The sequence below is a fragment of the Neolamprologus brichardi genome, chromosome 17 (genome assembly GCF_056152115.1).
Source record: "Neolamprologus brichardi isolate AB-2024 chromosome 17, ASM5615211v1, whole genome shotgun sequence".
Classification (NCBI taxonomy): Eukaryota; Metazoa; Chordata; class Actinopteri; order Cichliformes; family Cichlidae; genus Neolamprologus; species Neolamprologus brichardi.
Window position 1 is genome coordinate 5,117,998 of NC_142120.1, and position 27,989 is coordinate 5,145,986.

Below are 27,989 nucleotides of genomic sequence, written 5' to 3' on the forward strand. Positions count from 1 at the left end.
CCTTCTCTTTTTTTCTTTAGGTCACGAGCAGTTGTCCAAGCATTTCACTGCATATCGTACTGTGTATGACTGTGTATGTGACAAATAAAAAATTTGAATTTGAATTGAATGTCCTGGTTCTGCCCCAGGGCCTCCTCCCAGGGATCCCAGGGGCTAAGTTGTCCAGGGATTCTGCCTCCTAGTAGGGTCTCCCATGGCATATTGGTCCTGGGTGGGGGACCAGACAAAGAGCGATTCAGAAGACCCCTATGAGTAGAACATCAAGGAAACGGTTCACCCTGCCCAGGATAGGGTGACCGAGGCCCCGCCCCGGAGCCAGGCCAAAGTAGGGTGCCCGAGGACGAGCGTCTGGTGTCTGAGCCTTAGTCCATGGGCCCAACTGGTCAAGCCCAACACTCACAAGAGGCGCCGTAATGCATTGTGTGCCAGGTGGTGGCGTAGAGTGAGGCCCTGGCGGACTGATCCTCAGCTCCAAAGTGGTGGATTTCATGTCTCGAAATGTGATGAAGGAAAAGCATGAAGAAGGATCCATGAGTGTTATGCATGTTTAGGGAAAACATTTTGGCTTCCCGCAAGAAGGAACATTAAGACAGCTAATGCAGCTGGAAGAGAAAATAGATCACAGAATAAAAGATAAGAGTGCAGAGAGATGAGTTTGTTGAAATAGAAAATCACCTGAGAGCTTTAAGTGGAAGCGTGGAAGCACGAATGCAGAGACAGACAGAGAGCTCAGGAAAAAGGAGCGATGAGGATGAAACAGATAAATCTTCTCAGAGATACTTTGCATCCCTCCTCACAGCCAGTGTGTCAGAGTGGATCACGACCTCCCCCCGCCACCATGCAGCAGAGATGAACAGCACACGCCAGAAAGCTCTGGTGACTCATTTCTGACCACAGCACGTTCACCACTGGAGGCTTTACATCATCAAGCCCACTCATCAGACGCCACAGCCGTCCACACCCAGCAGCGATGTGCAGACCCTCCATCTGCCCCTCAAATGCCTAATAGAGCCACAGATTAAAGAGGCCACGATTCATTTGTCACACCCAAGCGATGCGATGGATGGAAACCAAGCCCGACATGAAAGACAAGTTAATATCCCATCATATGTATGTCCAGCGTTAACTGTGTTTGGCGTTTTAATGCTTTCGTTGTTGAGTCGTACTACCTTATAGGTTCACGCCAGTGAGGTTGATTGATCGTTCTCTGTCAGCCCAGTTGGTTCCACCCGTGTCATCAACTCCACCTTATTTTGACTTTCAGAGTAAAATGAATGTTTTGTCTTTTCGTTTTATTTCATCCCTATTTAATTCTCTTCACTGAGCATCTATTGTCTGTTAATGATTAAATCTTAATATAAACAAACCTTTGATTTCACATATAAACATAAAATTCTTGAATAATAAAGGTATCTTACTTACTTATTTCAGTTGCATTTTACTTTGTATTTTCAGAGTGTAGGTCTTCAGTAAATGCGATGTACTTGTGTGAGCGTGGAATGGAAAATGTTCAGACTCCTCTCTGTGTCACGCTGACCTCGTTGAATAAAAGGCAGAAGATGTTTTTATTTAGGTCTAAGAATTAGTCATCAGATTGTTTAAGCCTATTTTTTTTCTTCCTTTATTTCTCCCTCTAATTATTTTCTACTGTTGTTTTAACTTTTTATGTAACCGTAACAGATCAACAAGTGTCAAACCGTCTTGTCTTCACCTTTGACTTTAAACACTAATAGCTCCTTCTTCAGGATCTGCCTCTAATTGCTTCATACTTTTTGAATTTAGCACCTGGAAAAAGAACCGCCGTTTTCTCTGACTGCACTGATTCTTATTTGTAACAAATAATGGGTTCTTGGAATAAGTAGAGGACACAATGGAAAAACTTGATGGGCTTATAAATAGACCTCAGCGATACCAAAACATCGTCTCAGTGATCAAATTCAAATCTCAGCTCTGTGTATTTTATCTCAAGCTATTCTCGTGTTTCTGTCTCAGAAGAGACGGAACAATTTCTCATGAGGAGCTTGGTCGGGTAGAGGAAACTCGGGATTCTGAAATCTCCATATAAGTAGAGGATTTGTGGTGAGACGAAGACTGTTGCGAGCAGCACATTTGTCCTCTGGGAAGTGCTTTTTGTTTGTTAGCAGCCTAGCATCGACAGTTGCTCAAGATATCATTTTCAATTGTCGTTTGATGGTAGATACCAATAACAGCTCGAGCTGATTCAATTTTGCTGAAAATCGGGTCGAGATCAAAGTCACACCAAACAGTAAAAACTTTATATTACCCACAACTTTTTATGGGTTGTCATCAAACTTCGCAGCGATAAACTTCGCATTTGACCTTTACCTTCATTGTTAGCACTCAAGATCATAGTTGATGTTTAAAAAAAGTAATATATTTTATATGAAAGGGCATGGGAAAAGCTGTAGAAAACACTCTTTAGATTTTCAATATGACACTCTACGACGTCACAATGACGCCATAACAGGCTGACGTCAGCGTAAAAACGCCATAAAAGTGAAGTCTTTGCACTTTGAGGGGAGTTGCGCTCGTTTTGTGGTGGAGTGGGGGTTCATTATTGATACAAATTTTAAACTCTGTTCTGTGAGACGATGTATTTTTGAGTGTACAATCCAACAAATTTCTTCTTATAAGTGTAAATGAAGAAAATCCTGTTTTCCAGCCACTGACAGAAAAATAAATATTTACGATACAGATCGTGTCCTTAATTAAATAACACAGATATCGTCCACTTTCCACATTTGGCGCCCACCTTAAAAATTATCACTATTTGTAATACTGTGGAAATCTTGAGTCATCTCTTGTTTGTATGTAACAAGCTTGAAAGTCAGTATTTGAAGCTCGTGACCACTTTTATTCTTCAACACAGCCTCTTTTGCGCAGCTTTCTTGTCATTTCTTCAGGAATGCTTCTCCAGGCTTCCCGACAAACATTCAAAGCTCTTCTTTGGATGTTGACTCCCTTTTGTTTTGTTCTCTGCTGAGATGATCCCACTCTGCTTCAGTAATGTTGAAGTCGGGGCTCTGGGGAGGCCAATCCATGACTCATAGTGTTGCACTGTGCGTTTGTCTCTTTCCTGGTGTGCTTTTACTGCATTGATTGTTTGCATCATTGTGATGACGCTCAGTGCTTTATCTCTATCATTAAACCAAAACTGTCCAATTTGGATTCATCACTCCATAAAAGCGATTTCCATTCCACTTCTTGTACCTCAAACCTGTTTACCTTCTTTAAAAACTGCTTCTTGAGAGATAATATCAGCACACATGTATCATTGTAACTGATATGTGTGTACAGATGCACACCTATTCTTTGAACCAAGTTGTGTGTTGCTAGGCTGCACTGAGACTGAGCTGAAGCTGTATTTAGCACACTATCCTCACATGTGCAGTGTCAAGATTTTACTCAGGAATAAAGGTTCAAGTTCACAGGTTTACTGAAGTAAAGCTAACTATGACTCTTCCACACACTACTGGCAGGAAAAGGTGAATTGTCACAGTTTGACTTTGATATCTACCTTTTTTTTTCTGTTTCCTGAAATACTCATCACACTTGGTGTCAATCATTTCCAACCTTTTTCTTATTTTATCAGGTCTTCCTGAAACACAATCCGTGATGAATAAGATATTCCACATCGTCAAGGACAAACTTTGATTGACTGCATCAGGAAATGAATTGAATATATGAATGATCCCTTTGAGACTGTGTCTGTGAAGGTTCTCAGTCATCCAGGTCATCGTAGTCTAAGGCAGCGGTCCCCAACCCCCAGGCCTCGGAGCGGTACCGGTCCGTGAGTCGTTTGGTATCGGGCTGCGAGAGTTGGGGCTCAGGTGTGAAATGTATAGTTTTCAGGGTTTTTATCGGTTTTCAGCATTATTTTGTTATCGTTTTTATCGTTTACTTGGTTTTCCTGGGTCTTTTCACGTGTGTTATGAATAAATTTTCTTTTTTTCGGTACCAGTACTAGTTTTATTTTGTTGTATTTACCCGCGACACCTTAAAGGCCGGTCCATGAAAATATTGTCGGGCATAAACCGGTCCGTGGCGCAAAAAAAGTTGGGGACCACTGGTCTAAGGAGCTTTCCAAACTCCTTAGACCTTTGAGACTGTCATTTTCAAAATGCCCAAACACCCTGGTGAGAAAGACTAATTTGTACTTTCATTAATTGGCAGGGTAAAAAAATCAATGTAGTGAAAGGAGGACAAACCTGAAAAAGTAAAAAAAAAAAACCTCAATTATAAACCATGAAGTGACCGAGCAGATGTTGTGAACGCTGCTCTGAAGACAACAGTACATACAGTATGTCCTTTCAGCAGGCTCAGATTGGTTGTGCAGTCAACATTAGTGTAATCATCCCAGTGTGACTTTTGTGAGCTGGCCCCGTGTTTCTTACTGTAATTAGAATCCAGTAACGACACAGGTGGCATGGAGAGCAATCATCGCCATGCGTTTTTTCTGCTTTCTTACAGTTGAGTCTGCTGTCTTCTAAAATACTGCTCTAAATTAGCATTGACCTTTTCCATAATCTTACCACATTGTTTCCAAAAAGTCAGGACCCTGTGTGCGTAAAACATAAAGATGCAATGCATTCATCGTTTAAAGGCTCTGTTTTTATGTACCAGCCCGGGTACTCATTAAAATGTGTAATGTTAGAAAACTGAATGTTGCACAACTGCTGCAGTTAATTGATAACATGACCATGTGCAAAGGTGACACCCCAGAAAGTCTCAACAAACTCATTTTGTATAGAAATGATTAGAATTTGTATTGCGTTAAATATACCTCACAGTGGAACATAGGCCTTTAGTATTTCAGCAAGACAATACCATAACATTCTGCACTTATTACAGCAGCATGGCTCTGTAGAAAAGCCCAGACCGGTCACCCACTGGAAATATTACATGCATGAAACATGAAATACAACAAAAACGGCCCTCAAACCTCGGTGCTACATTTACTTAAAGTAGGAATCTTACATCACTGATACTCTTGGAGCAAAACAATAAAAATGCTCACCTGTAAACGTGTGTTTCTTAGAGTCAGGGCCTTTATATCAATTCACTGACTCAGTTTAAACCTTAAAAATCTCTCCTCAAGGCCGACTTCAAACAAAACATCTAGTGATTAATGCTTGAGTGCTTTCCAGTGTTACTCAGATGTTGAATTCATTTACTTCATGGTGAATTGCACTTTCATGTTCATAGGGGTCTCTAGCGCTGCGTTATAGCGCCTCCTGGTGGCTGACTCTGGCTGATCCGACTGAGACAAACTGCATTAGTACCACTTGATGTCAATAAGGAGAAATAGTCACAGTATTAATCAGATTAAGTTCTGAATGACTTGATTTCTATTCCGTTGTGTTCCTTCAACATAACGAGGTGTTTAATAAAGGTGTTTATTGTTTTCATCATACATTTTTGTGGAACCACGAAACACAGGAAGTAGTGTAGATGGGGAAAAATGGCCAGTGAACAACATTGGTGGCAGCTGGTCTGGATGAAGCTGCTGACTGACTGAGATTTTCCCACAGAAACTATCCAGCGAGCAGCAGAGAAGATGTCTTGCTGATTTCAGAGGTCAGAGAATGGCCAGACTACTTCGAGCTGATAGGAAAGACCACACCGGGTCACACGCCTGTCAGAACACTGGGAAACGTTGCCTGGTGGTAGGGTCTGCATGTGGCATGAACAACATGACAGCATGGATCCATCCGGGCTTGTAGCAAAAGTTCAGGCTGCTGCTGGTAGTGTAACGTAGTTTTAACTCTGCCGACCCGAATACTCGTGTCCGTTCCTTTATGACCACAGTGTAGTCATCTTCTGACAGCTGCTTCCAGCAGGAGAACGCAGCATGTTAAAAAGCTCGAATCATCTCAAGGAGGCAAAAGAAGCTTCAAAAAGGAAGTAGGGAGGTGTACCTAATAAAGTGACCGTCGAGTGCACATATAACGCTATCGTCCATCTTCACGTGAAACTCAAACGAGTGCTCTACAGACTTGATTTAGAATATTTTATTCCACAGTTGAATGAAGATGGGAGCAGCAAACTTACAGCATCAATGCACAACGTTTACTCGTGTTCACACCTACACACAGGTCACACTGCATTCAAACTGAACACGACAAATTACACATTCAGATTTGACTGACTTTGCTCGCGTGAGTCACAAACCAACGTGATCGGATTTTCGTTAGGATGAATTTTATGATTGAAATCTCGTGCATATAAAGAAAACAACAAATAAGCAGCGAAATGAACCACATCCACAAATCGAGCACGAGGGCACATACAGAAGAGCAGAAACAAAAACGTCTAAATTAACAGTGAACATCTCGACACACATCTTGGTCACCTCCAGTGGACTCGTATGGCTTGGTCATAGTGAATATCGAGGTAAAAATGTATGTACATCTTCAAATAGTCCCATTATTATAAAGTTCTGTCGGCGTCCATCACTGGCACAAAATGCTTTAAAAAAACCATCCCACATCAAAAGAAATCTAAACTTTACATTACGATTATATCATTTTTGGTCTCTTTAATTATACTTGCAAAAGAATGATTTTGTTGTACTACATTTTACAAGTGCTGTAGAAAAAACTGCCGTACAAAAACAAGGAAGCCTCATAAGTAGACTTGACACAACAAAATAAACATTTTGTTAAATTTACAAATTAAATCTTCAGATTTCCTGAATCAGTTACATTTCTTATGTCAGAATTATGAATCTTAAAAGAAGCTAATTTATTTGAGAGCCTGATTTTTTTTATTCTAAGGTTGAAATGTTATTTTTTAACCTCGACAAGGATCAATGCTTTAAGGGGGGGAAAAGCTGTTTGGGGTAAAAACAACATGTGAGTACAGTATATTAAAAATTCTTCATTATGATTTAAATCTGCACCAGCGCTCTTACAATACTGAGATCTCTCACTATAACATTTTTTGCTAATATCAATTTCATTCAGTCATGAAATGATTCACAGTTGACTGGCAGGATTTACCTATGAGTGTTTTGAGTGTCATTGAAAAGTACTTTTTTTTCGCCAGTCAAATACAATCTGGAGATACTGATTCTGTCTGTAGGGAGAATAAAACCCTACAAATTCTGAACAAAGCCGTGTGGTTAGTGTATAAAAATGATATGACCGTGTCGGTCTGATACTGAGATGTAACAGAGGCTTTGCTTTGATTTTTAAGATGTTCTGGTCCCCTGTAACACAGGAGGAAATCCTGAAATGATTAAGTTAGTCTTTTCCTCACCACATAAACCTCTGCGTTGCTGTGCTGTCCGGCCAGTGGAAGGTCTTGGCGATGAAGATGTAGATGGTGGCAACGTTCACGGCCGTGTACAGGAGGAACTCCCCGATGAGTCTGGGAAGGGAGGGAAGGGGCATGTGCAGGCGATACATCAGGTATGGAACGATGAAGTACCTGAACTCCAGGAGCTTCTGCGGGACTGTGGTGGCCACGAGGCAAGCCAGGAAAGCCAAACTCCAAAAGAGAGAGCGCGATTTAAAGGAGTCCAGAAAATTCCACCCGGCGAAGATGTACGGAGGGATGAGGAGGAAACGCACCAGTTCGTGCCTCTGGAAAAGTTTCTTCCACACGTAAAAGGGGAAATGGCGGTTATCGGCCAGGAGGTACTTGTGGACAAAGGTGAATTTCCACACCAGGAGCAAAGAGATGCCGGTGACCAGGAGGAAAAACAAAGGCTGCTTTTTGAGAGCCTGCAGGAAGCGGAGGACGCGGTGGTAACACAGCGAGACGGGGAGAGAGAAGAAGAGGGAGAAGGAGAAGAAGTAGAAGAGCTGGGGGAAGTTGAGGCAGGCCTCGTGGCTCGTCCTGTCGCCAACCACGATCCCATCATTGAGCGCCACAAACACCAGGAAGCCAACGCCGACCAGCGCGTAAGGCCAGGCCACCAGCAGCACCGCCTTCACGTGATTGGGTGAGGTGAGGAACTCCAGAGTGAAAAGCAGGATTCTCTTAGCTCCGCTGAATGACAGCGGGATCTGAGACGGTGCAGACTTCTCGTCCCTCTTTTTTGTATGCTCCACCCTCCAGGCGTCATCCATTTTCCCTGCCACCAGAGTGGCTGCGCAGAACGCCACCCAGATGATGTTCGTCTGACGGAAGAGCACGGAGCAGACGCCCAGCAGTGCAGAGGCCTTGTGGCAGCCGTACAGGGTCATGAGGTAGGTGAAGAGGATGAAGAAAGTAGATCCAGCGTCGGTGTAGTAGAGGAAGTTAAAAAAGTAGAGCACAGGGAAGGTGGACAGAGACAGCGCTGACAGGACTCGGCGTGAGGTTGTCCGCATCTAGAAGAGAAGTTAATGTGACATCAGAAAAAAAAAAGAATTAAGTCAGTTGTGGTCTTGTCTTCGTGTCCTGGACTTACCTTCTCCCTGAGGTGCAGCTTGCAGAGGAGCAGATAGATCAGGTAAAGGTTGCCACAGTTGAAGAGCAGGTTGATGAAGCGCAGCATGGCCGTGGAGCACACCACCTCGCCTGTCAGTTCGGTGAGCCACACCACAGGCTTGATGACTCCCACTGAGACGAGGTAAAGGCCTGGGAGAGTGGTGATCATCGGGTCCCACTGCATGAATTAAAAACATGTTAACGCGGCACAAGGTGTAAAGTTCACTTAACATGTGGAGTGATCAGATAATGGCTCTTGAGTGGGGAGTTGGGGGGGCTTCTGCTGTGAAGGGCTGCACCAATGAGCTGAGCTGAGCTGAGCTTCACGGTGCTCAATATTAATTGTATCCCTTTATAATCTTATTGTTGTGGCCCTCCACAGGGATATTTCATAGCACTGTCAGTTTTCTTGGCTAGTCTGTGATACAAGTATTTAGGAAAAAATACCTGTGTTTGCATCAGCACTCACTTCATTATTACTGTTGATACATGAATGTCGTCCAATGCAGTATGTGACGACACAAATTTACAAATAAAGTCATTTAAATTTCATCCACCATGGGTCTAATGTTTTCTCCTGTTCCAATGGCACCTCAGCCATCATTTAGAAGCCCCAGCAGGGCCTGCATTTCCCGAGGATACTCAGGAAGAATCATCTCAGTTAAATGCTCCTCCTGCTGTGCTTCTACAGAGCCACCGCTGAGAGCATACTTCATTACCCTGTGGTACATGGGGTTTGTAGCAGCAGATAAAAAGGCCCTTCAGAGAATCACCAACACTGTTGTTCTCTTCCTTCCCTCACAGACACTGCGAACAGCCCCAAATCATCATCAAAGACTGCTCTCATCCAAGTCACCATCTGTTTGAACTGCTGACTCCGGGTAGGCGTTACCAATCCGTAAAATCCCAAACTCCCAGATTCACTACGGGCACTAACGTCCCCCTCACCAAACAAAGACGGCTCATAACAGTTTATAAAACACACTTAAACATGTCATTTTGTCTTGAACTTGATAAAACGTCATGCATAATTATGCATACGATGTGTTATAGGAGAACTACTTTTATGCTTGTATCCAATTATTTATCTATTGAGCCCTAGACAAGGAAAGAGGCTCCAGTAGATTGCAAGCATAACATGAGTCTGGTTGTAGGAAAAGACAACCCCCTGTCAGACAGTCCTAGAGACTGATTGCCAACTCCCTTGCAACCACTGGCTGCTAGGAGGAAAGTGTATTCCCTGATGACAACCACTTAGCCAATGAAAATGTGAATTTCATTCCTTTAGTGGTTGCTGGAAGCCACAAGGATTTTTGGGCTGCCAAGGCGGTCGTTTACTGGTCTCTTGTCCTACGTGCCTGGAGCCTCGCAGGCTTGGACCCAGGCATCATGTTATTCTGAGAACCAGGCAGAGCTGTGATGAATGATAACCACCCCAATCTTTTCTCTGCAAGGCTTTAACACTTTTTAGAAAACTCTCACGGATCCCTGACTAAAACACCATCGTTTAGCCCAGTTTCCTCTAACACACACTGCTTTCACTGTCAGTCAGATGCCATGCATCATGTCACATGAGGATGAACATGCAACATGTCTTTACAGATAGCCATTAGTAATGTAAGGTTTACAGAGCTTCATACAGATCTGAGCAGTTAAGCTTCACTTCACCACAAAGTCCCTTGCTCTTTTTAAAGCTGGCCCACGTGACATCAATAAATATAACCCATCCAGACACGCATATCATACTGATACAGCCCTATATGCCCAGTGTGGAGATTAACCTTAATCGAAAGCCCCGCTGCTCTTAGCTAACCTTAATCCGCCTGATAATGGCGGGCTCACCCTCATCACTCACACTTTACCTCGTTGAATTTTCCCTGGCAGTATTTCTGAGCTTGGGGGACGTGGAAGATCTCGTCCATATAGGGCTCCCTTTGCTCGCGGGTCACTCTGGAGAACAGCAGGCAGGATATTAAGAAGTTGGTGCTGCACAGAGCAGTGAACATGTAGCCTTCAAATTTCTCCATGTTTGACGACGAAACACGGTGTAAAACTGAGAAAAGTTCAGACCAGAGCTAGCTGTTAGACTTTAGAGTATCTCGCATAACTACTAGACTCGAGGATTTAAACCGCGGGAAAACGTTAATTTAGAGGAAAACTGTCTGAAACATGTCCACCGTTGCTAAACGGAAGAATTTTTGTGATTTTTGACAGCTGGCGGTCCGATTCAGAAATAGGCTCGGTACGGAAACTCGTGTAAAACCATAGGTTCCGGTACTATGCTAAATACTTTAGCGTGGGATTATCTGTCGAGTAATATCTGCCTTACATAGATGTATGATTTATTTTTGATGATTATGTTATTGATTGCCGTTTTACTACCTTGTGACATCCTTTTTTTTCCTCCTAGGAGGAGATTTCCTCTGACGCGGTGTCACCGTGTTATGGTTCCCCCCGCCGTGTAGAGACTTCACGTGAAGCACCGTGGTCCGTGTGCCGTTTATAGAATTTTATCCAACCTTTTGTGTGTGTGTGTTTTGAGAATGCATCTAACACAAAAGCTGGAGCTTTTCCCCGACCACAGAGTGACCCAGATGCTCTTCAAAGAAGTCAAAAATGCTGCAGAGCTGAAAAAAAGCGCCATGGAAGGGAAAATAAACGGTGCCTTGATCAACCCCACGATGGTGAGCCTTTTCCGTGTTTTAGCAATGCTTTTTTTCAAAATACGCCTGTGTTTTATTGTATAAAACACATTCTAATAAAACCGTGAAGTACTCGTGTCTTTCACTGAAAAAGAAAAATTGAGAATTACCTGGAGTCTTGCTGTTTGCTTACGTTGACCCTGTGCTTCCATTTCCAGCTGGTGGATCCTTTTCAAGTGCTGGTAGCTGCCAATAAAGCCGTTCACTTAGAGAAAATAGAAAAAATGAAGACAAGAACTCTTTACTCGGAGATCATCTTCAATCTGTCCCCTACAAATAATGTAAGTGAGAAGAAGCAGATGTTCCGATTTTTGAAAAAAATATGTTACTCTTAACGTAGTTTTAGATATGTAAGCTATCTGTATGCTTCCACTAATATAGATCTCAGAGGCCTTTAAAAGATTTGGGATCTCAGATGGTGATGACTCCGTTCTGATCGTTATGGTTGACAGCAAAGATGAGTCCCAGGTCGTGTCAGACATTGCAGCCAGGGTGGAGGGCCGGCAGGTTCCAGTGGAAGAGATTTCCTCACTGTCAGACCACACAAAGATCAAAAAGGTCGCTGCTTTTAATTAATCTGCGTTCCACACTTGTATCTTGTCATGTTACAGGGGTGACAGGCTGCACAGTTGTTTCTCCTAATGTTGCTTTATTCCCAAAACATTCTCAGATGTGGATTATATCCAAGTCCCAGACTAAATGAAAAATTCAGGGAAGATCTGACAAAAGAAAAAAAAACTGGGCCTGAAATCATGTTATAACCCACAGAATCAATTGCAGTTTTCTCACTACCGCTTTAACACATTTTTTTCCCTCCATTACAGCTGTACAAAGTCACTCCCCAGGAGGAGAAATGTGGGAGTCTGCTTGATGCGGTCGTATGCAGAATGGCCACCAAGGATGTTATGTAGGTTCGGCGGTTTATACTAGGTGCGATTAGAAACTTCTGTGACTTTTATGACTTCACCCTTAAAGAAATGAAAGACTACGCTTTGAGCTCCACTTCAACACACTGTCCTTGTGCAGGACTGGACTACTTCCAGCACCGCTGCTATTTTTAGATCACTCCTTGAACGTCTCATTCTGTCCACTGGAGCAATTCAAACGTTAACTTCTGTGTCAGGCTGAAACAGCTTTGACTCGGAGGGTCATCAAAGGTTATGAGAGCGGCTTGTCCACCTACAGCCCACCGACCAAACAGCACACAATCCAAAAGCAACGCATCAGGATCTAGACGATTTTTTTCCCAGCATTCATGTGTTGTGCACCAAGGTCAGACTTATTCGAGGATCTAATATCCTGAGGCATTCAATGGACGGCATTTAGTAGAAATGACGTAAAACACCAAAGGTTGGGATTTTTTTGGTCACACTAACCAAATTGTAGCTCACCACTGGTTACATACAGCCAGATACGGCTGTGTTCTCTAAAATGATGCCAAATGTAACAGATTCATGCAGTGCTGCACCAGAGACCACCTTCGAGGGGGGGCTGTTTTTGTTTTTGCAGAGTTGCATAACTTTATGATCACACCTTGTAAGACCAGGATATACCTAATAGTATCTGAGAAAATGTGTTTTTTTTTCTTTCCACACAGCAGTTTAACAATAGATCTGTTGTCAATAGATCTATGTCTGTTTTTAATACTAGCCCAGCACACTCTTAAGTTTAAACCAACAGAAATTGTCAGTCTTGATCTCTGTACACTGGGCTCAGTCAAAATAAATCTTATTTTTCTTAAACCTTTGAGTGAACTCATCTTTGTTTATTCTTTTTTATCTCTTCTTTGCCACGGCCATGTCGTAGGACGTAGGGAGAAATCTTTGCGTTTCTTATTATTTAGCATCATCTTATTTCTTGTTTTATTTTACTTTTTTCATTCACTGTGTTTTTTGGTTCCGTACACTGAAGGTTAGTTTTCTGGCTGATGGGGGCAGCGATGTAAAGCTGCTCTCTTGCCAGCAGAGCTGAATTATGAATCCAAATTGCTTTGAGGTGGATGTCAGCCAGACCTCTGAATAATTTAAAAAAAAAAAAAAAAAAAGGCTCAAATGCCCCGAAGCACTATCATGAAGGCACTTCAGTCGAGCCAAATTTCAGCCAATGGCTGTCAGCCTGGGGAGGCATGAATAATAAATCTGCTGTTTGTTTTAAAAAGTTTGGAGTTAGGTTTGACAAAATTGCACTTTTTACGTCTGTTGATGATAATAATAGAAATATTTAATAAAGAATGTTGAATGTGGAGCTGCGGGACACGAGGAAAAGAGGAAGACCTCAGAGAAGATTCATGGACGTAGTGAAGGAGGACCAGGAACTATTCTAACCATTCAGATGCTTATAGATTACAAAGCATTGCATTATAATCATTCTACTGCAGCAAATCATGTTAATGTTTATAGTTTACAAAGTATTTACTATTCATTAACAAAGTGTTCATGAGAATCACAGTATTTGAAATGTAACACAATAAGCTACACTGTCCATCCAGAAATAGTCACACTCTGAATATTTTGTTGGACCACCCTTACTTCTGAGCATGGTACACATCCTCCGGGGGCAACATTTTGATGAGCTTCTGCAGTGTCACAGCATTTATTTCCAGAGCTTCATTCGTTTTTTGTCAAGGTTGAAGATGATGCTCCTGGCACGATTCCTGGAGTTGCCATCCTTGAATATGTCCCTGCAATCAGAGAGCAGTTATGGCTTTGTGCTGAGAGAGAGTTTTTAGAGTGTTGCTGCAGAAATATAGAGGAGGTCAGGAGTTCTGGATCTAGGAAAATAAGCATATGATAGGTAGTCAAAAGAGGAACTGTGGTACTGCATGAGGAAGTAAGGAGTGGCAGTGAGCGCGCTGCAGGTCGTGTGAGGTATGCAGTAGGAGTGACAGATAGGTTCAAGGCGGGGGGGTACTTAGCCCCTTCTTGTTTGCAGGATTCTCTGTGGACTATGATGTTTGCAGTATGGACAGGTGGAGGTGAACTATATTGCCATAAGTATTTGCTTATTTGCTTTCAAACACATGTGAACTTGAGTGGAAAAGAGGCTCCAAACCTTGTGGAAAGGTTTAGGAGGGATTTATGGGAATTTTTGACCATTCTTCCAGAAGCACAGCTGTGAGGTCAGACAGTGATGTTGGACGAGAGGACCTGGCTCGCAGTCTCTGCTCTAATTCATCCCAAAGGTGTTTTAGCAGGTTGAGGTTCTTCCACACCAAACTCTCTCATGTGTTTATGGACCTTTCTTTGTGCACTGGTGTGCAGTCCTGGTGGAACAGAAAGGGGGCATCCGCAAACAGTTCCCACAATGTTGAGCCACGATCGCCCATGGCTAGGATGCAGCTGCTCAGCCATGGAAACCTATTCCAGGAAGTTTGGAGGTCTGCAGGAAGGTGGTGGTCTTTGCACACCATGCGCATCACCATATGCTGTCCTCGCTCTGTGATGTTATGTGGTATACCACTTCATGGCTGAGTTGCTGTCATTCCCAATCAGCAATCAGAGTCAAGCACTTACACATTCTGATCGGCACACTTTCTCACACTGTCAGACTTTTAAGAATATAAAAAACAAACCAGAAAGACGCAGAATTACGACAGCAGTAAAAACATGGGTATTAACAATGTTTATTCTAGACTGTTATCTGAGAGAGTTACTGGCACGGATTTGTAGTTTGTCAGTCCTGAAAGTTCACAAGCTCGGCTTTTCCAATATTCCCTCCGGAGAGGATGCACACAACATCCTTGCCCTCCAGCTCTGGGATCTTGTTGTTAACGATGGCAGCAAAAGCAGCAGAGCCTGATGGCTCCACTACCAGCCCGGATCTGTAGAGCGTGGACACGGCAGCCTCGATCTCCTCATCGCTAACGAGGACGATCCCCTCCACGTAACGGTGGCACAGCTGATAGGGCAGCCTGCCTGGTGATGGCGCAAGAAAACTCTTTTATTTTCTCATGTATCGCAAACAGAAAGTCAAGGAATTTTAAAAGAACAGTTCATATACAAGCCAGATATGCTGGAGAGAAATTACCTGCGAAAGGTGGTGCAAGACCTGACGCGATGCTCTTGCTGTCCATTTCTACTGGCTTCTTCTCAATTAAGCTTTTGTACATTGTGCAAGCTGCATTAAGCAGAAACACACTTAAAGTTTCTGCACACAAAAACAAGCTAAACATCAGTTTGTCTGTGACTTTTTACCTCCTTCTGGCTCCACGCCGTAGATCTTGGTTTTACTGCAACCTGACAGTTTGATGGCAGCAGCTACTCCAGCCAGCAGCCCACCTCCACCGCAGCACACCACCACCACATCAGGCTCCGGCATCACTTCCAGCAGCTCCATACCTAGACTAAATGCATGTGCACACGTAATTAATAAAAGACAGAGATATTAAAAATGTAATTGTTACCAATAAAACACGAAGATAGAAGCACTCTTATGCACTAGCATCCAGCCCTGATTGTACCTGGCATGCCCTGCAATTAGATCCAGGTCATCGAAGGAGTGCAGGAAGGTCATGTTGTCCTCCTGAACACAACGGTTCACCACGTTTATCAGACAGGATGTAGGAGCTCGCTCCACCTCCACCCCTAAACTCTGAGGACAAGAATAACCACTCCATGAAAATGACAAAGTAATAAATTCACACTTATTAGGAAGTAATTTATTTGTCTGTATTTAACTTTCAAGGCTTTTGTCTTTTGCTTAACTGTGCCACAAACAACCTCTGACCTGTATAAAGATGGACCTGTTCTCTGGGGCGGTTTCGGGCATCACCACTTTGCCCTTTGACCCAAAGTGTTTTGAGGCATATGCAAACGACTTGCCGTAGTTTCCAGCAGACATGGTGACAAAACGGCCACCCGCCGGTCTCCTGGCAAACTGATTGGCTACTCCTCTGATCTTAAAAGACCCTGTCATTCAAAAACAGGAAGTCAATACCTGCAGAAAAGTGTCAGGGAAGCCAAACAAAGTGGGTTTCACCAACCAGTTGTCTGCATGTTTTCCAGTTTGATGTGGATGTTGCAGTCAATGCTGAGAGGCAGGGTGGTCTGCCTCCAGGCGATCATGGGGGTGTTGATGACACCCAGAGGGCTGCTCCTCACCGTGTCTCTCGCTTCTTTTAGCATGTCCAGAGTGACAGCGTCTGCAGACACCTCACACATCTGGGTGGGTCAGAAAAAGAGAAACATCATCACACCCAGTAGTTTAGTTTTACATAAACGTATAAAAGACATTAATTAATTAATTAATATATGTTTGCAGTTACTGTAGGATTAATTTAAAATATGTAGCTCTCAACCATGCAGCTCTCAACCATGAGTTCACAGTTTTAATAATCGGAAAATGTAAAGAATTGAGTTGATTTAATTTGTAAGCAGTTCGCGAGCCTCTGATTTATTAGGAAAAAACGTGAAAGTTAAATTATATATAAAACAACTATGTTTCGTCTTTAAACGAAACCAAAAATGTATATTTATTCCGTTCGGTATTTTTTACACAGACCTTATTATTTGTTTTCACTCAGCTCCTTGAAGTTTAGTGTTACAACTTTTTCGTCTCCCTCCTCTGCAGCTTGATGGTTCCGGCATAAAATGCGTTTCAAGTCGGACGTTATTGCTGAGCGGACAGCAAACATGGCGGCTTCTGTGGAGGAGCTGGGTGAAATATTCTAGCTTCGTGAGCGAGAAAGTGTTCAAAGCCAGACTGCAGTAATATGAAAACATGGCTTTGATAAAGCACGTGGTGTGCGCCATGTCTGGCGGCGTTGACAGCTCCGTCGCAGCGTTACTGCTGAAGAGACGAGGTGAGAAAAGCTGGCAGTGGAAACACTGAAGCACACCTGTACTGGCTTTGTGATGGGAAAAGGTTAGCCAGACGGGTGAAGCCGCTGTATACGAATCAAAGAAATCAATCAAATAAAGTCAGAAAAACCAAAGTAAAGCTGTAAGTGAGTCTTATTGTGATTGTGTGTTGTTTGAAGGCTACAACGTGACTGGAGTTTTTATGAAGAACTGGGATTCTCTGGATGAGAAGGGGGTCTGCACTACAGAGAAGGACTGTGAGGACGCATACAGAGTGTGCCAGAGCCTGGATGTCCCCTTTCATCAAGTCTCCTATGTCAAAGAGTACTGGCATGAAGTTTTCAGGTATTTCTGTCTTCTTCTGTCTGCTGCCTTTAGGGCTCACAGCAGCTTATCATCTGCCTCCACCCCCTTTCCACCTCCTCTGTATATCGTCCTTTCGGCGCTGTGTTCAACATACTTTGTCCATTACAGATGCCGCCATCTCCAATGAAATTTGAGAAATGCCATTTTTGAGTGATTTTCAGCATATCGTTTCTAAACATACTAGTTTAAAGAGCTGCTAAAAAGACAGTTGCAGGTCATTTGGACCACGATACACAAAGGTATTTCTGTGTGCAGTAAGTCATATTTGGATGCTTCTGTTGTGTGGGCTTCCTGCCTTTCTGTGTACATGCATGGAAATCTGTAGGTGGCAGTCAGCACAGAAGAGAGGGCTACATCTATTCCCTGTTTTGTTCCACCTGTCGCAATTGTCATAAGGCAAGAGGAAGGTTACACCCTGGGCAGGTCATCCAGGCAGACAGACAACCATTCACACCTACGACCAATTAAAAATCACCAGTTGACCTAAAGTGTGCCTGTGAAATGTGGGAGGAAGTCAGAGTACCCAAAGAGAACCCATGCAGGCACGAGGAGAACGTGCAGACGCCACATAAATCCTATGTGGGTTCACTCCCGATTCCCTGGCTTCCTCCCCAGCTGGTCAGTGGATTTGAACCCATTACCTTCCTGCTGTGAGGCAACAGCACTAACTATCAAACCAAAATGCTATCTACAATGTTCATATGCAGCATTAAAAAGTAGGGGCTCAGTTGGAGGCTGGTTGCAAAGTGGCTTGCAGATGTGCAACAACTGTGTGCATGCTGGAAGAGCTTAAAAAGTGCAATATGAGGTGAGCTTCCAGGATTCCTGATAAGGAAAAATGTTCTGATTTACATTTAAAATTGATATTGACTTCAATGAGATTTAGAACAAAAACTAGGATCAGAATGTGGAATCTCTCAAATTTTGTACTTGTTTTTTTATCCAGTGTTGAGCACTGAATGCAGTTTCTCTCTGTCTGGTTTGCAGTAATCTGTTGAAGGAATATGAGAGGGGAAGAACACCAAACCCAGACATACTATGCAACAAGCACATCAAATTTAACCACTTCCACAAATATGCCATCGACACCCTGGGTACGCTGTTTTATTTTCATTCTCATGCTTATTGGTTGAAATATAAAATATGATCACTTAAGTCTCAGACACACTCCAAGAGACACATTGTTTCCTGTAGGTTCTGATGCCATGGCAACAGGCCACTATGCCAGGACATCACAGGAAGATGATGAAGTTTTCGAACAGGCTCACACAGCTCCGCCCACCACGCTGTTCAGAGATCGATTTGAGATCCGAAATCGTAAGTGTGACTTTCCCTTTATACCTCCTTATATCTCTGATTTTTACACTAATTTCCACTGTTTTTGTTTCTGCGAGTGAAGTTTGTCTTTTTTTCTTGCATTCCCGTCACCAGCTGTGAAGCTGTACAAAGGGGCCGATCTCCTCAAGGACCAGACTTTCTTTCTCAGTCAGATCCCACAACAAGCCTTACGACAAACCATGTTCCCGCTCGCTGGACTCACCAAAGAATTTGTGAAAAAGATGGCTGCTGAGGCCGGGTTTCACCACGTGCTGAAGAAGAAAGAGGTGCTCAAATATATTACAGACTTTAATAAGGAGAGAGGAGAGGATTTAAAGGATTTAAATTGACTGGCGTGTCGTTTCAGAGCATGGGTATCTGCTTTATTGGAGAGAGAAACTTTGAAAACTTCATCTTGGAGGTAAGTATTTATTTCACATGGCAAAGTATCTCATTTTCATAGGATTTGGGACAAAACCTCACATCTCTTTTTAAGATGACCTCAGATCATTTTGATCTTCAGCTGCTTTGTTTCTATTTTCAGTATCTGGAACCCAAACCTGGGAACTTTGTCTCCATTGAGGATGGAATTGTAATGGGAACCCACAAAGGTGTGTTTGTAAACATCTCTTTAAAAAAAAATAAATAAAAGTGTGCCACTACTGTACACCTGACTAAACTGTATTATAGTCAGGCAGCATTCTCGGGAGCTAAAAACAAAGCAACGTGTGAAGTGCTGAAACATGCAGTTCCTCAAATGGCCACATGAGGCTGACTTCAAAGTCAAATTATTTCCTATGCAGTCACATGTTAAAGGTTACAGAGGTTGTTTTGGTCCATATGCGCATGTATAAAACTATCAGACACCTGTTTGTCCCTTCTTTTCTCATATTCTTATTTGTTTCTATCCATACAGGTTGGTTCACACTGACACTGGGCCAAAGGGCAAGGATAGGCGGGCAGAGAGACGCCTGGTTTGTGGTGGACAAAGACATCGTTACTGGAGATGTGTTTGTGGTGAGAACATCTGTGTTTAAGTTATCAAATGTCAACGCATCCATCTTAACATTCTCCTGATGTTCCCTTACAATTAGGAGCGACTTTTTTCCCCGGTTTTAATGTTCATGAATGTACGGAGCCCCGCAGGGGACATGGGAGAAAAAAAAATTAAGACGGACTTTTGCGAGATCTCGCAAAACAAACTCGGGATCTCGCAAAACTTTTGCGAGATCTCGCAAACGTTTTAGCCGCATTCTTCGGACGCTGGCTCGAAGCCGACCGGGAGGTCGAGGCACGATGTGCCGGGAAAGCGGTGTTCCTCCCGGCTGTAGTAGGTCTCGACGAGTTAACGGGAGGTCTCGACCTACCGTTAGCTTCGAGCTAATGGGAAGAATGCGGCTAAAAATTTTGCGAGATCCCGAGTTAGTTTTGCGAGATCTCGCAAAAGTCCGTCTTAATTTTTTTCCTCCCATGTCCCCTGCGGGGCTCCGTATGAATGTGTCGACTTGTTTGTAAAATGAAACAGAGGATGGTAATACCTGTAACTCCCTGTAGGAGGCAGCGTATTCATCTTTGGTGTTTCTTGAGCAACGTGTTGCAATTCGTGACCATTTTTAATCGGGTACTTGATTTGTTACACCTCTTGTGGCTCAGGCTCCGACAACCAATCACCCAGCTCTTTTCCGCGACACCGTGCGAACGGAGCGTTTCCACTGGGTAACAGAAGACCCGCCCCCCGAACTAGTCAGGACCCAAATGATGGATTGTCACTTCCGCTTCATCCACCAGATGCCGCTCGGTGAGTTCTGTGGTATCAGTGCCTGCGAGAAGATTATTAATGCCGACTGAAAATCAGCTCAAGCATTAAACACAGCTTCAACTGTGCGTTCCAGTTGCCTGCACAGTAACTCTGAACATGGACGGCTCTGTGTGGATTTTGCTCTCCCAGCCAGTCAGAGCTCTGACACCTGGACAGGTAGCGGCTAACGTGTTCAGGACTGTTCTGTAACATCACACTACATGTGGGGCTTCTTTGTGTTATCGGAGTGTTCTTGTTTTCCTTCCACAGTTTGCCGTGCTCTACAAAGGGGACGAGTGTTTGGGCAGTGGGAAGATCACCCAGCTTGGGCCGAGCGAATTCACGCTGCAGAAGGGCCGCGAGCGGATGGTAGCAGCCTTTCAGCGCAAAGAGCAGTCGACCCCTGAACCAGACAGCTGAGAGGAGCTCACAGTCCGGCTGTGGGGGAAATGCACTGTGTGCAGCACATGAGCTGCGAGCACCCTGTGAGGAACATAAGCCAGTCCAAGAGATGGTTGGACCGGCTTTAGTGACACAGGGCAGATGCTCAGGGAGGCAGCAGAGGGTTGATTGGATTTTTAAAGGCTCCAGGAAACAGCAGTGTTTTGTTTTTGTTTGTTTTTTTAACATAAGTAGATCTCTACTGTTTTTAACCTAGTATAATCTTTCCGTCCAAGAGCTGTACCAACACCACAGCGATAACTTCCAGGTACTGCTTGTTGTTGGCTTCACTACGAGGACAAAGATGCACTCGTGAAATGCGATTATTTAATTGATAATTGTGTAAACGAGTAGGTTTGTGCATTTCTACAGTGCACTGTGTGTTTTCATAAAAGCAGAAACAAAAAATGAGCTCACATTGTTAAGCAGAGTATTTTCTGAACTGTAGACGGTGCTTCTTTTTTTGTGGTCTGAGGCCTTGAGCTCTGCTTTCTCTTTACTGGGAGACCTGGGTGAAGATTTGTGAAGTTCTGCTGGACTGTCAGAATGCTCACGTTTCCTCAGAGGACCTTGTGGGCAGATCTGGTTGACTCTTGGCTTGTTCTACTTTATTGGTGTAATAAGAGTTTATCTTAAAAGTTTTAATGCTGCTCAGGTTGGTTTGTTTTTTTCAGACCAGCTAAAAACTTTGAAGGCTACTAAAAAATTATTTTTGTATGTTTCACAACTTCTATGATCCAAGTTTATTCTGTTGTGGATTTGATGGTGGTTAAATTATGACCTAAAAAAATGCTTAATAGGTGAGAAAGGAAATGTGAGAGTATTGGATGTTTTTATCCATCGGTTGTGCCATTTATTTCAGTAGTTGTAAATTACAAGAAAGATGATTTCTAATATTGTATTTAAAATGCCAGGTTAATGTTTTTTTTAAAAAACAGCAGTGCTTTCTTCGCGCGCAGGAGAACGAACTGTGTACATTTGAAAAATGGACTTAAACAAATAAATAAATGCGAAGAGTGACATTTGCTTTCCCTGCACACGCCTGTGTTTAAATGTGCCATATCATGTTCTGTCCAGAGTCGTGATTTTTCTTGGGCAAAATTGAGTTTATGTACATAATGGCCATTTTGTTAGGCACGCCTCTTTTTTTTTCTTTTGCTTGTAACACAAATGTCTAATCAGACATGGTCGAGATGACCTGCCGAAGTTCAAACTGAGCATTAGAACAAAAAGGTGATTTAAGTGACTCTAAAAACGACACGGTTGTTGGTGCCACAGAGCAGCGGTTCCCAACCTTTTTTGCGCCACGGACCGGTTTATGCCCGACAATATTTTCACGGACCGGCCTTTAAGGTGTCGCGGATAAATACAACAAAATAAAACTAGTACCGGTACCGAAAAAAGATTTATTCATAACACACGTGAAAAGACCAAGGAAAACTGAGTAAACGATAAAAACGATAACAAAATAACGCTGAAAACCGATAAAAACCCTGAAAAATATACATTTCACACCTGAGCCTCAACTCTCGCGGCCCGGTACCAAACGACTCACGGACCGGTCCGAGGCCCGGGGGTTGGGGACCGCTGCCACAGAGTACATGTGCTGGTTTTTAGAGCACTTCTACTCTACTGGAGAATTTTACACACCAGCACTCTTTGCGAAATGCTGTCTAACATTCACACTTCATTGGAAAGCAACTGATTGGCATGCAGACTGGAGCAGCCAGGGATCGAAGTTGTAATGCTGTCAAGTTGATACAGACTCAAATATCTCAGGAAATATCTATTTCCAGGACTTTGCTGAATCTGTGCAACGGAAAGTTAAGGAAGTTGTGCAGGTGAAAACGGGTCCAACCCGGCACCAGTAAGGTGTGCGTAAGGAAGTTCATCAGTGGATACGGCAGCTGTGGGCCAACTGTTGTAAAGCTCCTGGTCCTCGTAGGGGCGCTGTTGTACAAGACTAACGTCAACTGTTATTCTGGAGTTGACGTTGTTTAGCACAAACATAACGAATCCCGAGAGTAACGGCATTGCCTCGTGATACACGTTAAAGTGCAGCATATAATCGTTGTTGTGGGAGTTTTTTCCAGAATAGAAAAGTCATTTTTTGTCAGCTTAAACTTTAAATTTAAAAAAATCGTTTTGTTGAGGCAAAACAAAATGAAATGTGAGGAAATGTGTTTGAATGAAGGTAAAGTTCTAAAATCATACAAACTTAGATGCCTGAAACGCTCTGATTTTACCTATATTATTATTATTATTTTGTTGTTGATGTATTACAAATGAAGAAAAAACACTCATCTCTGACCATGACGCACACAAGTAAACTGCACGGATGAAGGAAGCGAGATCCTCTGCGACATTCCTGTAGTTTTGTGGTGCAGTCCACAGTTCCCTGTGTCTAATATTTACTACATTGATCTGACATATAAATAACTGTTCAACTTTCTCCCCTCCATAGATGAGTAGGAGCTGGTTAAAGCTGTGATCATGACATTTTCAGTCTTCCTTCACTGAGTTTTAATTGTACCATCACAGCTCAGAACGCTTCAGCACACAGAAGTTGACGAGGGAGCGACACTTAAACGCGCAGCAGGAATTTTACCCACCTCTCGTCCTATTGTATTAACAATGCGCCTGTGCGTATTGGTCACCCGGACAGCGGCACTTCCTAAATCTCCATGATAAAAAAAGAAAAAGAAAAAAGAAAGCCTCCTCACCACCACCCCACCCGAAAGCGTCCCAGAGGGGGAACACAGCAGGTTTATGGTAATAAGTCTCTGAGGAGGAGAGAGGAGGAGGAGGAGAGCCGCGGAGCCATTTTGTACTCATTTTAAACTCAGTGTGTGTTTACGCAGCCGTGACGCGCCTGGACACACTGATACTATGGATACCCAGCGTCTTTTTCCACGTTGAGAAAAACTTCACCATGCGGGAGAAAAGTAAGACGCGGTGCTGGGAGAGGGAGACTTAATGCTTTTCTTTACTTTTTTTGCGGAGGAGTTTCGGTGAAGTTGAACGGGATTCGGCAGGTTTACAAGCATGGAGCCGCCGATGTGTTGCTGGGTTTGGGTTTGGGTTCTGTTCACCTTGCCGCCGCTCGCGGGATGTTTGGAGATGCACCTTTCGGAGACTTCACAGCCCGGGAGCCTTTTGGCCAACCTGTCGCTCGGCCCTGGGTGGACTTATAAACTTGACAGGACTTTATCTCCCAGCTTCATTCAGAGTTGTTTCCAAGTTGGGAGGCTCGACGGTGTTATCCGCCTGGCCCACAAAGTTCAGTGTGCGCGCACACCCAGGAATCCTGCGCCTGTTTATTTCAGAACTGTCTCCTCCGCGTCCGGAGACGTTATCCTGACGCATTTTAATGTGTTCGTTCACGGCCAGGATTGTTTTATTAAATACAAGAGAAAGAAAGCGTCGGGTGAGCCAGACATTCAAATAAAACACCTTTCAAAACTGGAGGCAACTTCCTGCTTACCTGCAGGTATTCTAATTTTGAATGTAACAAAACTTTTACCCTCCTTCACGCAAAACACTGCCTTTTTGGATACTGAGTGTGTAGGAAGAAGCGTTGTCGGGGTGTTCAGGCACGGAGATTTATTCCTGGCTAGTGACTTGTGTCTTAAACACAGTGGACAGTCGGAGGAGAAGCTTCACTGCGCGCTGCACGGCTCTCCGGGCAGCGGGCTCTCTGTGCAGCTTCATTTGACGCTCGTTAAAGCGCGCAAACAACACCAAAGCCCGTCAGAAACCATCCACAGACAGTCTGTTGTGCTGATCAGAAGGGGAAAGCGGCAGGTTAATTCATCTCCCCAGTTTCAACTAACCAACTATCAAGTGTCTGTGAGTGAGAATGAGCCCGCTGGGACGAGAGTTATCACCCTAAAAGCAAATGACCCGGATGATGGAGAAGCGGGGAGGCTGGAGTACAGCATGGAAGCCTTGTTTGATAAAAGGTCTGATGACTTTTTCTACATAGACTCACAGACTGGAAGCATAACAACTATCCAGGCTCTGGACAGAGAAGTCAAAGAAGCCCATCTGTTCAAAGTTACCGTGACGGACAATGGCACCCCCAAAAGATCTGCCACTTCTTACCTCACTGTCACTGTAAGTGACACCAACGACCACACCCCTGTGTTTGAGCAAAATGAATATCGAGTCAGCATCCGAGAAAACGTAGAAGTGGGCTTTGAAGTTAAGACAGTCCGGGCCACTGACGGTGATGCTCCCTCCAACGCCGACATGATTTATAAAATTGTGAACGCAGACGAAGTCAACTCTGCGTTTGAAATTGACCCCCGGAGCGGCCTGGTGAGGATCAGAGAGCGGCCTGACAGGGAGACCCGGGCCCAGTACCAACTGATCGTCGAAGCCAACGATCAGGGCAAGGATCCAAGTCCCCGCAGTGCCACCGCCACAGTTTACATCACTGTGGAAGACGAAAATGACAACTACCCACAGTTCACTGAAAAGAGGTACGTGGTGCAGGTCCCAGAGAACGTGCCAGTCAACACCAAAGTGATCCAGGTGGAGGCGACGGACAGAGATGAGGGAAACAATGCCAAAGTTCACTACAGCATCATAAGTGGCAACGTTAAAGGGCAGTTCTACATTCACTCCCCCACTGGTGTCATTGATGTCATCAATCCGCTTGACTATGAAAAGATTCGGGAGTATAATTTAAGGATTAAGGCTCAGGATGGAGGCAGGCCTCCGCTGATAAACAGCACAGGGATGGTGGTGGTGCAAGTGGTGGACGTCAATGACAACACACCCATGTTTGTCAGCACACCCTTCCAGGCTACAGTGCTGGAGAATGTGGCCGTTGGCTACTCTGTCATCCACATTCAAGCCATTGATGCCGATTCAGGGAAAAATTCTCTCCTGGAATACCGCATTACCGACACCACGCCAGGTTTTCCGTTCACCATCAACAACAGCACAGGCTGGATTACGGTTAGTGAGCCGCTCGACAGGGAGGAAATTGAATTTTACACCTTTGGCGTGGAGGCGAGAGATCACGGGACACCTGTGAGGTCCTCCTCTGCCAGTGTCAGCGTCACAGTGCTGGATGTGAACGACAACACGCCCGCATTCTCAGAGAAGACCTACTCACTGAAGATCAACGAAGATGCTGTGGTCGGCAGCAGCGTGCTGACAGTGACCGCCGTGGACAGGGATGTGAACAGCATGGTGACGTATCAGATCTCCAGTGGCAACACCAGGAACCGCTTTGCCATCACTAGCCAGAGTGGCGGTGGCCTCATCACCTTAGCCCTTCCCCTGGACTACAAGCTGGAACGCCAGTATGTCCTGACAGTCGCCGCCAGTGATGGAACACTTTACGACACCGCCCAGGTGTTCATCAATGTCACCGATGCCAACACACACCGGCCTGTCTTCCAAAGCGCCAGCTACCACGTGTCTATCAGTGAAGACAAACCAGTGGGCAGCACCGTGATAGTGATCAGTGCGACAGATGAAGACACGGGGGAAAATGCTCGTATCACATACGTAATGGAAGACAATGTTCCTCAGTTCGAAATTGACCCGGATACAGGTGCCATCGTAACCAAAATGGAGCTTGACTATGAGGATCAGGCCTCCTACACTTTAGCCATCACTGCCAAAGACAATGGCATCCCCCAGAAATCTGACATCACTTACGTAGAGATCATCATCAGTGATGCCAATGATAATGCTCCTCATTTTCTCAGAGACATCTACCAGGGGAGTGTTCTTGAGGATGCACCTGTCTACACTAGCGTGCTCCAGATCTCTGCTTCAGACAGAGATAGTGGATCAAACGGCAGGGTGACCTATACATTTCAAGGTGGGGATGACGGTGACGGGGATTTTCACGTAGAGCCTCACTCTGGCATCGTCAGAACCGCTCGCAAGCTGGACCGGGAAAACGTTCATGTTTATAACCTGAAGGCTTTTGCCGTGGATAAGGGTGTTCCGCCTCTGAAAGCTGCTGTTTCTATTCATATTGTAGTCCAAGACATAAATGACAATGCTCCAGTGTTTGAGAAGGATGAGCTTTTTATTGACGTGCAAGAGAACAGCCCAGTGGGATCAGTCGTGGCCCAGATCACTGCCACAGACCCCGACGACGGCACTAATGCTCAGATCATGTATCAGATTGTAGAAGGAAATATTCCAGAAGTGTTCCAGCTGGATATTTTCAATGGAGACCTCACTGCACTCACAGACTTGGATTATGAGACCAAAACTGAGTATGTCATAGTCGTTCAGGCCACATCAGCACCGCTAGTGAGCCGTGCTACTGTGCACATCCGCCTAGTAGACATGAATGACAACGAACCGGTGCTGCACAACTTTGAGATTCTCTTTAATAACTATGTCACCAACAAGTCCAACAGTTTTCCATCTGGAATAATAGGAAAGGTTCCGGCTCATGACCCGGATGTGTCGGATAAACTGCGCTACAAGTTTGAGTCTGGAAATGAGCTCAGTCTGCTGCTGCTGAATGAAGAAACTGGGGATCTGAGGTTGAGCAGGGATTTGGACAATGACAGGGCTCTGGAAGCACCCATGACTATTTCTGTTTCAGGTAAGCAGTCAACCGTTTCTTAAGTCCGATGTTTTTCTGAGAAAATCCCGCTTTTCCTGTCAGTTTCATAAAATGTGTGAAAGATGGAAATTTCCCCCAATATGTGATTCATCACCACACTTTGGAGTCAGTGTAGAATTTTCTCATGAATAGAGACAGCTGCAGTGTTGACTGTATGATCGGTGATGCGTTTGCTGCAGGCTCTGTGCAGCATCCGGTTGTGCTGCTTTACGTAATTGCTGATAAATGTATTGTCTGCAAGTGGTGGGTAGAGGTAATAAAAAGGTGCCGTTCACAGGGCACCCTCATAGCTCAGCGGCTTTGTTGTTGCAGTTATGTGGGTTTTGGTGAAAAAGCCGGCGCGCACACATGCATGTAGTGCAGATACATGAAGGCTGCTGATTTCCTTTTCTCACTGGAGTTTGTCCATGCTAGCACTCTTTAAAGTGCATGGGATGAATGTGCAGGTTCACTGCAGGAGGGAGTGGGGGGTGGATGAAGTTTTTTTGTAGTTTTTCGTGCTCTGCGCATGTTTTTCACGC

At 44.2% G+C, this 27,989-nt stretch overlaps 5 protein-coding genes across 13 annotated transcripts in view; 3 read left to right on the plus strand and 2 right to left on the minus strand.

The window, feature by feature from the left end:
* Positions 1–6,017: 6,017 nt before the first annotated feature.
* On the minus strand, positions 6,018–10,654 carry alg10 (ALG10 alpha-1,2-glucosyltransferase). The gene is made up of 3 exons (XM_087830717.1): positions 10,302–10,654; positions 8,420–8,617; positions 6,018–8,339 (listed from the first exon to the last, which is right to left on the minus strand). Exons 1-3 carry the CDS (start codon positions 10,464–10,466, stop codon positions 7,278–7,280), a joined length of 1,425 nt encoding a protein of 474 aa, XP_087686843.1. The 5' UTR covers positions 10,467–10,654; the 3' UTR covers positions 6,018–7,277.
* Positions 10,655–10,862: 208 nt separating this feature from the next.
* On the plus strand, positions 10,863–12,258 carry tprkb (Tp53rk binding protein). The gene is made up of 4 exons (XM_087830719.1): positions 10,863–11,123; positions 11,300–11,422; positions 11,523–11,699; positions 11,966–12,258. The coding sequence occupies exons 1-4, from the start codon at positions 10,983–10,985 to the stop codon at positions 12,050–12,052; spliced, it is 528 nt and encodes a 175-aa protein (XP_087686845.1). The 5' UTR covers positions 10,863–10,982; the 3' UTR covers positions 12,053–12,258.
* Positions 12,259–14,747: 2,489 nt separating this feature from the next.
* On the minus strand, positions 14,748–16,720 carry srr (serine racemase). The gene is made up of 7 exons (XM_006780553.3): positions 16,641–16,720; positions 16,123–16,300; positions 15,867–16,048; positions 15,601–15,731; positions 15,335–15,483; positions 15,168–15,257; positions 14,748–15,055 (listed from the first exon to the last, which is right to left on the minus strand). Exons 2-7 carry the CDS (start codon positions 16,298–16,300, stop codon positions 14,814–14,816), a joined length of 972 nt encoding a protein of 323 aa, XP_006780616.2. The 5' UTR covers positions 16,641–16,720; the 3' UTR covers positions 14,748–14,813.
* A 49-nt stretch (positions 16,721–16,769) lies between these two features.
* On the plus strand, positions 16,770–21,883 carry trmu (tRNA 5-methylaminomethyl-2-thiouridylate methyltransferase). Its single transcript, XM_006780554.3, has 11 exons — positions 16,770–16,941; positions 17,119–17,284; positions 18,293–18,399; positions 18,500–18,622; positions 18,737–18,909; positions 18,990–19,043; positions 19,167–19,233; positions 19,539–19,639; positions 20,276–20,420; positions 20,515–20,597; positions 20,691–21,883. Exons 1-11 carry the CDS (start codon positions 16,860–16,862, stop codon positions 20,838–20,840), a joined length of 1,251 nt encoding a protein of 416 aa, XP_006780617.2. The 5' UTR covers positions 16,770–16,859; the 3' UTR covers positions 20,841–21,883.
* A 1,737-nt stretch (positions 21,884–23,620) lies between these two features.
* Positions 23,621–27,989, plus strand: part of celsr1a (cadherin EGF LAG seven-pass G-type receptor 1a) — a 106,306-nt gene continuing 101,937 nt past the window's right edge. For 8 of the 9 annotated variants that reach the window (XM_087830316.1, XM_087830312.1, XM_087830309.1 and 5 more), the window contains exon 1: positions 23,621–27,447. In XM_087830316.1, coding sequence (XP_087686442.1) covers positions 23,907–27,447 — 3,541 coding nt within the window. In that variant the 5' untranslated portion in view covers positions 23,621–23,906. The remainder of the gene's footprint in view (positions 27,448–27,989) is intronic. The other variant, XM_087830315.1, reaches the window with a different exon arrangement.